General features: G+C 43.9%; 1 protein-coding gene across 2 annotated transcripts in view; it reads left to right on the forward strand.

Moving 5' to 3' along the window:
- The window catches only part of PDLIM1 (PDZ and LIM domain 1), a 44,228-nt gene that overhangs the window by 8,097 nt on the left and 21,622 nt on the right, over positions 1 to 14,509 (forward strand). The window contains exons 1-3 of one of the 2 annotated variants that reach the window (XM_064662672.1): positions 88 to 189; positions 4,476 to 4,627; positions 13,898 to 13,982. In XM_064662672.1, the coding sequence (XP_064518742.1) occupies positions 4,560 to 4,627; positions 13,898 to 13,982 (153 nt within the window). In that variant the 5' untranslated portion in view covers positions 88 to 189; positions 4,476 to 4,559. Of the gene's footprint in view, positions 1 to 87; positions 190 to 4,475; positions 4,628 to 13,897; positions 13,983 to 14,509 lie in introns of those variants that run through there. The other variant, XM_064662671.1, reaches the window with a different exon arrangement.

Below are 14,509 nucleotides of genomic sequence, written 5' to 3' on the forward strand. Positions count from 1 at the left end.
TAGCCCAGATTTCTTACACAGAACACCAGCCAAAAAGAGCATTACTGTAAGCACAGTCCGGTGAGCTCTGGGACCTGTTCTGGATACAGTACCAAGAAGTGCTGCTCTGCCTGTCTCAGCGTTGTCTGTTCAACAGTGAAATGACCTAATGGCACTGTTACTCAATTGCCTGGGAGCAGTCACCTCAAGGTAGGGCATGGCTTTTTTCCAAAGGATGCCCTTGGGCATGATGTTAGAAGGTGTGCAGAGCTTTATTTACCTGCCCATAGTGTCCCTGGAACTGGGAGGCTCCTGGCACCTTGTGATGCTGCCCACGTCCCATCTGCCAGAGGCTGCTCAAAGACAGTGGAGGAAGCCCAAGCTAGTCAGGGAGCTCTTTTAAAGGAGACAAGAGGCTGTGCCTTTGTACGAGGTGTGATTTGGGCAAAGTTGTGTTTGCTGGTTTTGTTCCTTGCAGTGTCTTTCACACCTCCTTGCCTTTCCATGCAGAAGTGCAGCTGTATCTGCTCATTATGGGGTCATCTGCTTGTACAAGGTGTGCAAGGCACTACCTACTGTCCCCTTGTCTCCTGCTGCTGTCTGCTCCATGCTCAGTCAAGAGCAAAGGGTAAGGAAAGAGGTTGGGGCAAAGCTTTAGATCATTTGAGAGCAGGAGCAAAGCAGTTTCAGGTGGCGCAAAATTTAGTGGATGCCTGTGAGCCTGAAAGCTTTTGTTCATTTATGGAATCCTTTTGTGTAAGCTGGCCGATAGCTGTCAGTGCTCTGAGCACCTCTGCCTGCCTACCCTGCTGCTTCCCATGGACCAGGGAGGGATGGGACAAAAATAAAAGCAGGAAAAGGTCTTCCCAGTGGCAGCTTTGTGCTCCTAACTTAATAACAGAAACGCCTTTTGCTTTCCTGACTTAACTGGTAGGTGAGCAAATATCAAAAGCAGCATTGACAGCACTGAGATAAGCCCAGGCCTTACTGCGAGGGGGGAAGGGAACATTATTAGTAGCTATTAATCATCCTAAAAGGGTGGGGGATGGGTTACGTCCGGTACCCTGCCCTTGTGCAGACATGTTTCCTATGAGCAGTCCTGGCAGGGAGTACAAGCTGGATGTTGCAGTGCAGCAGTTTGTGGAAGGTTGCATTTCAGGGCAAGTTATTTCCAGAATGAAGAAGCTGAATTTTAAAATGTTTCCTTTTGGCAAATTCACTTATCCTTTTTATTGCTGTGCAATCCTTGTAGCTTCCCCTTGGGGAAGAGGTTTGGGTGGTACCTTAGTGGATTTAATAGCCCTTGTGCTACCAATGGCTCTTATCTGATGGAGAAGAGCACTCACACTTCAAATTCCTCTGAAGTGGACACAGAAGGGGAACTGACACCACAAGCACTGGTAAAGTGCTGAGGTGTCACTGTGAATGCTCATCCTGGGGGCTCTAGGAGTTTATTCAGGAGGCTTCAGCATTTCAGTGTCCCTGGCTGCTCCAGCTTAGCTGTTCCTGGTGGTACAGGATAATTTCTAGTAGCCTACCACATATTGTGTAGATTGTCAGTCTTGAAATGCAAGATGTATAGCTGAGTCTCCAGCAGTGTTCCAGCGTTGGCGTTAATCCACTGTTATTCTTGACCCTTTGGCAGTCTTGTCTGATTGAAAATGAATCATGGTAATAGTGTGCTGAGCTTGGTGTTCCTCAGGGAGGTGAGTAATGTGCCCCTCTCCCTCCTTTGGTACCACAGGAAATAAATGCACCAGGAAACCAAGTAACATGGTGAAGGCCCAGCAACCAGGGTAGGACCCACACTGTGTCTTGTGCAACAGGAGGACAGGTCCTTAGGGATATGTCTCAGAGTTTCTCTAATGACAGCTTCCAAGTCTGGTGGGACTGTGGGCAACTTTCAGTGCTCAGGGTTTCCTCACGGCTGCTAGCTGTCCCTGTGTGCTGGTTTTGGCTGGGGTAGAGTTTATTTTCTTCACAGTGGCTGGTATGTGGCTGTGTTTTGGATTTGTGCTGAACGCAGCATTGATAATATAGAGATGTTTTTGTTATTGCTGAGCAGAGCTTGCACAGAGCCAAGGCCTTTTCTGCTTTTTGTACTGCCATGCTGGTGAGGAGGCTGAGGGTGCATAGGAGGCTGGGAGGAGGCACAGCTGGGACAGCTGACTCCAACTGATCAAAGGGATATTATGTACCATATGGCATCATGCTCAGTTATATAAAGAGGGGAAAGAAGGTAGAAGGGAGGGATGTTTGGAGTTAATGGTGTTTGTCTTTCCAAGTAACCATAATGTGTGATGGAGCCCTGTGCTCCTGGAGATGGGTGAACACCTGCTTGCCCATGGGAAGCAGTGAATTAATTTCTTGCTTTGCTTTGCTTGCATGAGCAGCTTTTGCTTTACCTTTTAAACTGTCTGTATCTCAACCCAGGAGTTTTTTCACTTCTACTCTTCAATTCTCTCTCTGGTCCTGCTGGTGGGGGGGTTAACGAGTGGCTGTGTGGTGCTTAGTTGCTGGGTGGGGTTGAACCATGACACCCTGTCACAAGGTTTACAGAAGGTACTCTCAAGGCAGTGTATACAGTGGAGTGGCTGTAGATTACACTCAGTGGCCTCGATAGTCCACCAGTCAGCTGCAGGCTGCAGCTTGGGAGATGATGATCTTGACATTTAAAGCAGATTTTCTATATCCATCTGTTGCCTTGTTTGGTCTTTTCAGCAGTACTTCCTCTGTCAGTTCATAGACTGCTTGCAGCATTAGAAGTGGTGTGCAGGTAGACACCAACTATTTGTTTGATCCATCTGAAGCTCTTTGGATTGATGTTGAGCACCTTAGTCAACCTTGGACATCTGTGATACACATCTGCGTCCTTCCCTTTTCCGTGAAATACTATCCTAGTAGAGATGTGAAAAAAGAAAAGCATATTGTGATCTTTCTTCTGGTTAGGAAAAATACCCCCACTACAGCTGTGAGGGGATGTGCTGAAAACCTTGGTTTCAGCCCAGGGAAAACAGTAATTGTAATTGCTGATAATGTGTGACACTTCTAGAAGGGAAATGTTTTCCTGGGCGCAGTGATTTGCCAACCAAACCCACGTTAGGAGGGATCTCTAAATCTTGTGAGCAATGTTTATTTACGTCTGACAGCTCTGCTGGGTTTGCTCAGCTGCTTTCCAGCATGCTGAAACCTAGCATGAGTGCGTAGAATGAGTACCACTTGCAATGGACTCATAAATGAGGTATGTCTCAGCTGCGAGGCATGTTTTAATCTGTACTCATGTCTGGGAGCAGTCCGCCCTTCTCATTTCCTCTGCCTATTAACTAATTGATGAAAGCTCACAGAAATCATTACAATCCTTCCACAAAGTCATTAAAACTGCACAAAATCTTATATAGTGCTTGCAAAGCCACAAACGTGACATTATTCACCCTCCACCTAAGCAGTATGTTTGGCCCAAAGAGGTCTCAGTTGTTAAGAGGACACATCTTTAAAAGAAGTAGGGAAAAATGAACCATCCACTTAGTTGATTTTCTTGAAAATGCCAAGTTTTAACTGGGACCTTTTAATTTGGAGTGTCATGCCAATGGCATTGCTGCATAGTTTCTTCTGTCTGGGATCTCAATGAGATTACCCCAAGCTCCTTCCATCAGTCGTTTCTCAGGCAGAGCTCAGCACCTCTTTAGCAGTGCAGTGGTGTATCTGGAAAGCAAAGCACCATGCATGGAGAGGAAAGGGAGATGTAATGTGGCAGAAGGTATTAAGGTGAGCTGTGGTTAGGCTGGGGGTGATGCTTCTACTTTTTCAGAAACTATTGTCAGCTTGTGGTTTAAAAGATGAAGTTTCTGATGCCTTTCTCCCTTCCACTCTGCTCATTAGATCATGCACTGCTTTGGGATTGATCTTGCTGAAGCCAGTGAGTGTGTGTTGCACCTGTTCCTGGGCAAAACCAGTTTATTACAACTAAAGAAGCAATCCAAAATCTTGAGCCCAAACCTTTCTTCCAGGGAAGGAAACAGATGAGATCGTGATGCAGGCAAAGGTGTTTGTGATTGGCATTGACTGTATTGCAGTGAGTCTGATACTTTTCTGTCACCTCTGTTCTTAGAGGCTTGGACTTCTGGCTTTGCTCAGCACCTTGTTCCACAGAGCACTTCTCTATCCAGCAGAGAGTTGCTTTCTGGATGATCTTGCTCTCTAGCATGAAATCAATTGCCTTGAGTGAAAATATGATTTTTTTTTTCAGTCTGCCTGTTGTTCCCTCTCCAAATTTCTATCTGTGGGTGACAAAAAAAAAAAAAGAATCCTACCCCTAACTATTGCTGAGGAGTATCTAATAGACCCAGATAGATTTCTGCTAAGAATTTACTTTAGTTTTCACCTCTTTGCTTCCAGGTACCAGTGAGAGAAACCACAACTTGTCCAAGTGTTTTTCAGATGTTGCTGTGGAAAGCTCCTCACTGGAAAGTCCATTTACTCTTTTTGTTTTCTCTTAGGTGACTCCAGGTAGCAAAGCTGCAATAGCCAACTTGTGTATAGGAGACCAGATCATAGCCATTGATGGAGTGAACACGGATAACATGACACACCTTGAGGCTCAGAACAAAATCAAGGGTTGCACAGACGAACTCACTCTGACAGTCAGCAGGTACGTTGCTGAGCAAGGCTGGGGATGCATAGAGGGAGGGTTGCAGGGTGGGCAGTAGCTGTGTTTTGGTTTGACAGTAGACCTCTCTGGGTGGTTTAATTTGACCTCTTAGTGCTCTGTCTGGCAGGTGGTGACTAGCAAGAGGGAACTGCATTTCATCCTTTAATCCTAATGCTGCTTGCATTTGCTGCACTTGACCTTACAAAAGCAACCTTTCAAGTGAGGAATTGGCTGATTCTTTGTGGCAGAGTCTCTCAGCTTATTCTGTGGCTCCTGACAGCAAGAAATCAAAGATGGTCTCATGAAAACTTCACTCATAGCAGAGGAGGTACAGGATGACCTTCCTTCCTGTTGCACTGATTTAGCAGTTGAAATATATGGTTGTGTGTTGTTCCAAGTGATTAATTGCCTGGTTTCTGGCACAGAGAGACTCAGAAATGTACGTTGTGAAGCCTCTTGATCAAACAGCACTGTCAGTGCTAAACAGTGACAACCCAGGGTGCAGCAAGACTGTTAGGCATCAGTCTCTCCAAGTCCTGAAAAAGTAAAGGAAGCTGACAGCTGAGCCACAATCTCTGTCACTAGTGTAGAGCACAGGCTGACTTCAGCCTTCCCACCATCTTGAACTGCAGAGAAATGGACAACTTCATTCTTTTCCCTAGCCATGCTTTATTTTTGGACCATCTTTGTGAAGAGAGGAAATGGAGATGGGAAGGCAGGGGTCTGCTTTGCATTGACCTGTTGCTGCTTAAAAGAACTGGAGCCTGCTTTTTGGTTTTTTTGGTTTTGTTTTTTGAGGATGCTGGGGATTTATTCTTCCTTTTGGTTTGAGTTGCAGCCATGGGTGCCAGCGCTTCTCAAAGTCAGATGGTAGATACAGTGTTGGCATCTGGAGTGAGTTTTTCCCGTGCCTACCTTCCCCCAGAGTGATCATCCATCAGTTTCAGGGCAGATGCAGAGGAAGTGCCTTCAAAAGGAGTGCAAAAGCATGCCTTAAGTGGCACAGTGGTTCAGTTGTTCAGTGCTTTTCTGTGATAAACAGAAGTCTTTTACCGTAGCTTGGACAATGCCAGGAGTTCAGGAGGCATTTCCCAGTTCAGGAAGAAGCGATGGGTCTTGGCCAAAAAAAGCCTGATGGTTCATTGAGGGAATTCACGGAGGGAAGAGTAGATCACAGTGCAGGCAGTGTGAATGGATGGTGAGCTTTGCAGTGGCCTGTTAACCCCAGAATTTCTCATACTGGCCTTGAATTTGGCAGCCTGTAAGGCTGCAAAAGAGTGCTTCTTTTCCTCTCCGAAATATCCAGCTGTTTGACTTGACAAACGAGTGCCATGTGGTTCCGGCTGGGAGACAGGAAGGGTAGCAAGGGCTCTTTCAGCCTGCAGGCAAGTTCACTCTTACAGATCATTGAGTCTGTAAAATGTGTTTGCTAATGTTAATTACAAAGTCATTAACTTTATAGCTACCCCATGCACATTTCATTGGCCTTGGGTGTGGAAGCTGCCCAGGGAGAGATTTCTAGCTGGATATGCAGCTGTGTAAAACTGTGCAGGGGCTTTGAGTTTGCACAACTCAACTCTTTCATGACCTCCTTTTAGTGAGGTAGCATGAGCGTGTGCTGGCTCTTCTGCTGCTGTACTGATCGCCGAGTATTGATGACAGAGTAGCCAAGAAGAGTGTCAAGACTGCAAAGATGTGAAAGCAATGATCTGACCACTTGCCACTGCTCTATATAAAATCTGTGTGCATCATTTTATCTATCCTGGTTGTACTCTTTTGAGAATATTTTATCCCTAGTGCCCAGCTGTCTCCGTCTAGGCCCCCACTCCACTGCGTTGTCCTAAAAACAACTGTACTCAGTGGTCAGAGTAACTCTGTAAGTAGTTGGCTGAGTATGAAAAGGAAAGTATATAATTTGCACTTCAACACCACCAACTCTAGGGTCTGGTGTCTATGCTGTGTAGTTGTAGCTCACTACCTGAATTAGTTGCACAAGGAGCTGTGCTGGCATGGACCATTGGTCTGACAGGACAGCAGCTCTGTGGGCTGGAGCATCACACACTGAGGATGTGCCCAGCTGGGCCAGGTTTTCTGGAGGGAAAAGTCTTCCAGTCCTTTTCTACTCATCGTTGTAGAGATGTCTTGTGAAAGCATAAATCCTTAGTGATTTTTAAATTGCTAGCTGATGAATTTTAAATGTTTACTCATGTAAATGATTACCCAAGCTAAATGTTCTCTGACCTGCATTCAGAGTGGCAGCAAGGTTGTGCCAGATGAGATTTTAGACATAGGTCTGAGATCACATCAGATGTTTCAGTTCCACCAAAGGATCAACACCATCATGACAGCGGAGACTTCATATGTGACTGTGCTGTGAATGTGAAAAGTATGTGGTTTCAAAAGTCTAGTGGGTGAATTAATGGTAGACAAATCTATAAAGGTTGATATATACAATGGAGTATCTCTACTGCAGAAAGCCTTTAAGCTGCAAGTAACTGGAGGCTAGGAGAGTATTTTATGGAAGCATTGTACTATGCTTATCTTTTTCTTGGGCTCTTCTGTGAACCAAAAAAAACTTTAAGCGTTTGTACTCCAAATAGGCAATCCTCTTCTCTTTTAATGGTAGTCAAGCAGTTAAGATGTCTTCATGTTTGGCTGTGCTAATGATTATTTAAGAGAAGTGTAATTATAGAGAATTGAAAGGACTTAAACACTTCTGGTAAAGGAAATGCTGTTTGCACTGTATACTTGATTGTGTATATCAACAGCATTCCAATGTTTCCTGTTTCAGTATTTTTCTTAACGATGGTAACAGTCGAAAAATATTTCAAAACAGATTGTAGGCAGGAAATCGAGTCTTAACACATGTCACCATTAAAAATGGATCAAATTTCTAGCTGAAAAAAACATGCCTGGTGTCTGCTTTTTCACCCAAGGGTGCAAATCTCTTAATTTCCTAGGATTTAAAACTCAGCCACAAATTGCTTTCTCTGAATACTCTTTTTTTAAGTGGCACTGCCAGGTGCTTTGCTGTTTGATGTGTGAACAGAGTTGGAAAGGTCTGTTTTCTGCCTCCAAAGTGGGTGTTCAACAATGTTGGTGCATATACCAAATTCCTGCTGAACTTACTGTGTTGGGCAGCTCCCTGCTCTTTTCTGAGCCTGTGTTTGTTCATTCCTTTTGCTTTTTGTTTCAGGACAGAGAGTGCTTAGAGAAATGTAGTTTCCAAGGAACCAAAGTAAAGGTTCCATTATTGTCTTCAACATTATAAAATCAAGCTCAAGACAGTATGCTTCAGTCAACTGAAGCCCACCTGGTTGCTAAACTGAGAAATTCAGAGAGATTGTAGAGCCTTTCCCATTCATGAGAATAATGAAGTCTGGGATCTCTTCTTTTTCCTTTTTTTTTTTCCTTTCTTTTTTTTTTTTACAAATAGAGTGTGTATATCGCTGCACTGACATTTTAGGGTCGAGCAAAGTTTTGTCCCAGGCTGCTGCACTCCATTAGTGGGGGTAAGCGACAACGTGTCCAACAGATTGGAGAAATGTATCACCCTCCATTGGAAATATAGTGTATTTTGGGTAAGACACTTGTTCTTACAAAGAACATTCAAAGAAAGGAAGGTGCAGGAGGAACAAATACTACCACAAAACACACCTGGTAGCCAAAGATCCAGGCATAACCAGTGTTGGTGGAAATGCTCATGATGAATTTGACACAGAGCTCTGTTGTAGCTGCAGAGGTACAGAAGCAGACAAATGTTCATTGCAGCACGGGTGAAAATTATTTCTGAAACAAATGGCTCTTTGCCTGTGGCTACAGTCACCAAATGGGGGGTAGAGCTGTGCAGCCCTGAGGCAACTCAAAGGTAAAGTATGTATTTATATGGTGATCTTTTTTTTCAAACAAAAAAAGAAGCGTTCCTATAGTGGGTCTGTCCTTCCCTTTATGTCTGGAGGCAGTTTGGGGGTGGTAATAAGAGAGGAATATTTGTGAAAAGGGATTGCAAACATGTCATCTCTTGTTCTGCTCCTACTGTCATTTTCCTCAAATTTCAAGCTGTTTTTCTGCAGCTCTTCTGCCAGCTTATACTATATTAATGCACCTTTTTTGTTTGCAAAACAGTCTTTTAATTTGCTAAAAGTTCTGCCAAGGAGCGAAGCTATGTATTTGTTCTTTGAAAAGTGCTGGGATTAGGGAAGTCAGATCTGCTCCCAGCACATGTTAAATGCGTTGTCAGAAAGGATCATGTGTAGATGCTTATGAAGAAGAAGGGAGCACGTGTGTTGCCCTCTACGTTTCGTTCAGTAGCTTCAGTTGTGCTCTTGCTTGCTCCATGTGTTCCTGGGTCTGAGCTGTGGGAACGAGTTGCATGAAGCCACAATAGGCTCAAATTTGTGTTCTAGGAAGTTCATGGAATCCGTTGACTCATTTAGGTTTGCTTTTTTGCTTCCCTGCCAAGGAGAGTTTTCCAGTTTCTGTCATCTTACTAATAATTCTTTTGGCCCTGGGAAAAGCCAGCTGCTCAGTGTGCAGCTATATAAGGGCATGCAGGTTGCCTGACCCTGAGTGGCTGCTCACAAACCTCTCCATGGCCAGTGTGGTGCTCCCAGTCCTACTGGGCGCATGCCAGCAGCTTTTACTAACAGCTGACACATTCAGAGTGATTTTGGCAAGTCGAGATAGGTATTTGTTGGCATTTTACAGCCTGTTTGGCAAGGTAAAAATAGTTAACTCTGCAGCTGGCTAGTGGAAGAGCAGTGTGAGCTTGAGTGTCAGGTGTATCTTATCTTTTGTAGCTCTGTAATGAACTTGCTTGTAATAAACTTCTGTTGCTTCTTCTGTGTAACTGGAATTGCCTTTTTGTTTTTAGCGGTTGTGTGAAGAGACACCTGAAATGCAAGAGGGCCATGCGTGGAGAAATGCATTTGGGGCCTCCTGTCTCTAGGGAGTTGTGACTATCAGTGCTGTTTGAATTGACAGTGGACTGCATGCAGCCCAAGTACAGTTCTACTTGCAAAGTGAATATGTCCATTAGTGGGTTGTTGCTAAAGGTGACTTCTCATGTTTAGGGCCAAGAGCATGTATTTTTCAGCTGTTGCAGCTAAAGGGCTGATTGAAAGGTATCCTCCTGGTGGCCTGAGAGCTCTTGTAGTTAGTTTCTAAACATTTTTAAAATGCCTGTCTAAAACTCTGGGGACGGGATTGGTGAAAGATAAATTCTTTAGGTCTTTCCTCATTTTTCAGCTAACAAACTTTGTGTTGCGCAAGAAACTTCTCTGTCTTTTGAGGTTTATTCTCTGCTTCAGTTTCTTAGTTGTGTCCATCCTAGTGTTTGAAATGGGAATGTAGATGTGCCTTTCTTCTTTATGGAAATTACATAGTACCTGTCACAGAACTAGACCCTCCTTTTCCAGCTCTGAATTTTCTCTTGAAGATATGGCCCAACTTTGCACACAAAGCACTGCTAGCAAAATCTAGGCTCTTGTGATGCTTCTGTTATACTGTGTTGAAGCCAAGTTGCTTGAAAAAGGTTGTGTTTCATAAATACCTCTCCAGATTCCTGTCTTGACTTGCATGCAGTTTCCTTCCTCCTCTTGCTACCAGTACCTCCCCATCCAAACTAGCATGGGAGAAATTTCTTTCTAAACTTGGGTCTTGGTTTCTGTCTGGATAAAACATCAAATGCATGGCTTATTCCCTGCCCCTGTCTTGGTAACTCTCTATCCTGTAGTAAGGAAACAGCATGTAAATGTAAACTCCAAACATGAAAACGTTTGTATATCTACGTGTCTGCAATTAATTTGCTTGACACTAATTCTCAGGCCTGTTTGTGTCATGTTTTTGTCTTCTCTGCACTGTTTGAGCATTGCTCTCTGCTGGAGTCTCTTTTGAAAGAATATGCATTAGAAACCATATTATAAAATAAATCATTAGTTTATCAGGAGTCTCTGAGCTACAGTAAGGATGCTGAAGCCTGCTGGCTTTCACTAGACAGAGTAGGATTCCCCAGCAGGCTGTTGGGACATCCAGTCCTTCCACTGGAGGTCCTCTCCCCCAAGTTTGTGAAAAAATCCTCAAGAAAGCCATTACCAGTAGCAGCCTGCTGCAAACTGAAAGCACTGTTACCAAGTTTGGGGTTGGCTGTCTACTCTGTTCCCTGCTTCATATAAATAAGATGTGAAAACATATAGATAAGATGCAAACATGGTGAATCTAATCTGCCCTGCTGTGGTGCCCACACTTCCCAGTGCTGCAGAAAATAAGCCCTGGGCCAGCAGTGGGACATAAAGTCAACTTCTAGGTGCTATTTTTCTTCCTTCTGCCACCACTTCAGTAGAATTACAGGTATTGACACCAGGAGCGGAGCCAGGAAACCCTTGCTGAGAACTGGGACCATAGTGGCCCTACCTAAAACCTACAGGCTGTGGGCTCCACAGGCAGTGCTGTGGGAAGGACCACATGCCTTGAAAGGCCTACTTGGTAAAGCCGGGCGGGAGCAAAGCTGTCTCCTCTTTGAGGCTTCACAGGGGCCATAAATGGGCTGTTGAGAGTGGCCAAGGGGCTCTGCTGCAGCTGTTTTGAAGACAAAGGGAAACTTTATCTTCCCTGCCTTAGAGGGGCAGATGCACGGGCTATTTAACCTTTCTATTTCGATAACTTTTTATACTGGATTGAAAGTAAAGCTTGGAGTGATCTTGCTGCTTCCATTTATATCCAGTGACAGATCAGAATGGCAGCAGGCTGGGACACAAACTTGAGCTATTTGCCTTGTTAATAAATAAGGGAGAAAAATCTGGCCAAAAACCCGTTGGCTGCAGTAGTTGGCCATAGCTGCCTCCCCTACACTGGAGACCAACATGCTGTGTCACCTTAAGCTCACTGAGCGAGGGGCAGTGGGGAGAAAGCAAGTGCCTAGGGGGAAATTTCTGTTCTGTATTCATACACTGACCTGCTCTAGACTTAATTTTTTCAGTCTGAATAAAGCCTTCTGGTGGTTCTGAAAGCTGATAATATTAAACTGCTGTAAAAGAAAACACTACCTCAAAAGTTCTTGGGTCACTGCTGTGAGAACTGGCACAGAGATGCTCATGCTAGAAATCAGCTGAAGTGTTTAATGCTTTCTGAGCTGCTCTTTCATTTTCAGCTGATGTCCACTTGCTTAGAGCCTGACTGGCAAGATGTTTGATTTCCATCTACTTTGCTGTATCCCCTGTTTTTTCAAAGGAGATGAAACTTGATCACACATGATCTCCAAACACTTCCAAGGCTTTGTATCGGTCAACAGGCTGCTGCCCTATGTACAAATACAGTCATCTGGTGCAAAATACAGCCATCCTAGAGATGGCTGTGACTTTGTGATGCTCAATAGCCATAATCTGGGTAAAACTGCTGGTTTCTCAGGTACCTTAAAGCACAGGTTACTAGAAGCAAGGAGAGAACGGTTGTTTTGTGTTCGCATGGGGCATATTGTGCATCCAGTAACAGCAGCTGTTGCAACAAGATGATCAGATTGGCATAGATCTGATTCCATGCAATTATTACTCAGTACTCAATACTTGTTAGTCTGTATGTGTCCCACCTTGCCAGACAGCAGGATTTGGGTGGCATAGGTTGTCAGGTATCAGCACAGCAGGACGCAGTAGCTAGGAGTCAAAGATTTGCTATACCTGAATGCTTGTAAAAGATATGTGGTGTGACCTGTGTGATTGTACTTTCCTGTGAAAGGAGGTACAGCACAGCAGACTTTGTTCAGGTTTCTTCTGTATAAAGTCCAGAGTGTAATAAAGATAATATCAGGTCAGTAAAACTTTTCCTCTTCCCTGAGTGAGAATGGTGCCTCCCATCTCCTCCCACTGAACTGCCTTCTGGATGCAAGTATTAAAATACTAGTTATGCAGCAAATGTCTGGGATATATATATTTATATGGGCATCACAGCTAAGACTGGGCTCTTTAAAAAATGTTGTGACTTTGAAGGGCTTTTAGAGTAATGGTGCAGACCAGACTGAATTTATCCTGGGTAGCTCTATACCCTGTTTCTCCATCCTTGTCAGTTTTATGTGTCTTTTCTGTTTCTAGTCTCTTTCTTTAACTGGAAAGTCTCTTTCCAGTTATCTAGTTAATTCCTGTTTTGCTAACTAAGTACTTAAATTATAACTGGTCCTGGATCTACAAATGTCTGGGAAATACGTCTATCTGCAGTTTCAGATTCCAGAAGGGGCTCCTGTCAAAACAGGACATGATTTTCAGACCTCATCCTAAGAGTTTATCAGGCATCTGATTGCTGCATGATGCAGTGTTTAGCATTGAACAATGCTCTTCATTCAGCAATACTGCAGTCACTCATTCCCTACTTTTAAAAAGTTTGGGAAAAGCTGCACTTTTTAGTCCATTTGAGATGCTAACTACTGTCTGTACTTCTGAGAAATGTACGTAGCATGTGTTTCCTACAAAGTATCTCAAGCAAATCTAAGCACTCTGCTTCTTCCTCCCCACTTGTTTGTCATTCTTTGGGACATAGCAAAATTCCAAAATGATTATGGCAAAAGCAGTTGGTTTCAGTTGCAGAACTTGACTTGTGTTTCAGGCTGCTGTGAGTAATTGGGTCAGACCACAGATTAGTAAAGGTTATGTAGACTTTCTCTAACACATGATGTCATTTCAGTTCTTAGTCCCATTGCAGGCTTGGATCCTTTTTTTTTTTCTTTTTTTTTGTAATTCCCAAGATTCCTCTGTTAGTTCATCATGGATACCACCATATAAATAAGAAGAAAATTCTGGAGACTCAAACCAAAAAGTATTTCTAGTTTATCTAAGGCAGTTTAACTTAAAGAACAAAATGTTCTCTATATAGTCAATACAGACAAGAACCGTTCCTCTCCCTGACTACCTGTAAAAGCTGAAACACACAGCAGTCTTAATTGTCTCACTTAATTAAAGGATCTGCATCTAAGAAATATCCCCAGCTTCTGCTGTTGGGTAGTCCCCAACTTGACTGCCTGGGTTGGAGCCCATAGAGTCACAAAGGGTAAGCCAGGACAGTCACTGCTGAGATTTTGTCTTTCTCCAAGGATCTCATGCAACATATCTAAGTCATCTACTTTATGTGCCTAAAATGAGGCTGTCTACATCTCTCCTAATGGGGATAGTGCTGTATAGGAGAGATTGAGGAAATGTTTGAGAAGTTGATGAACTTTGAGTCTTTTAATAACAGCAGTGATTCTCACTGATGAAAACAGATTAACTGCTCAAAATTTTTGTGTTGCAGAACAGAGGCAAAAGTCTGGTCACCACTTGTAAACGAGGAGGGAAAGACGCATCCTTATAAGATGAATCTGGCCTCTGAGCCACAGGTAAGTGATGGAGTAACTGTATGCTCTTGTTCCTGCCTGCTCCTGTAAGAGCAGTTCCTGGCCTGATCCTCCAAGGAGCTGAGCATGTGTCGTTCCATTGATCCTGTTGGGGATAGCACCATGCCCCATACCGTCTAGGGATCATGTGGCCCTTGGAAACCTTGAGACAGACTCCCTCCCTCATGGTGAGAAGCCTGCTGCTGTAAGAGTGAGTCAGATACCTTGCCAGGGGTAAAGTGTGTGGGTCAGGGGCATCCTCTGCCATCTGTATGCTTGCATCTACCGTGAGGCACAAAGAGCACTGTAGAGCTGTGGCTCAATAAGTCATTGCTACTATGCTAAACCAGTTGATTTTCATAGGTAGAAAAGTCTTGAGAGGCAAGGAATATTATTCAGTCTTACAGTGTTTTCTGTGGGTTTGGATTTTTTTCTCTTACTAGCAGTCTAGCTGTGGAGGAAGTGGAAGAGAAATACTCCAGCCGGTTACTTTTTTATCTGTGTGGCAGATCTTGCAGCCTCTGTCTAGG

The sequence above is a fragment of the Pseudopipra pipra genome, chromosome 8 (assembly GCF_036250125.1).
Source record: "Pseudopipra pipra isolate bDixPip1 chromosome 8, bDixPip1.hap1, whole genome shotgun sequence".
Classification (NCBI taxonomy): Eukaryota; Metazoa; Chordata; class Aves; order Passeriformes; family Pipridae; genus Pseudopipra; species Pseudopipra pipra.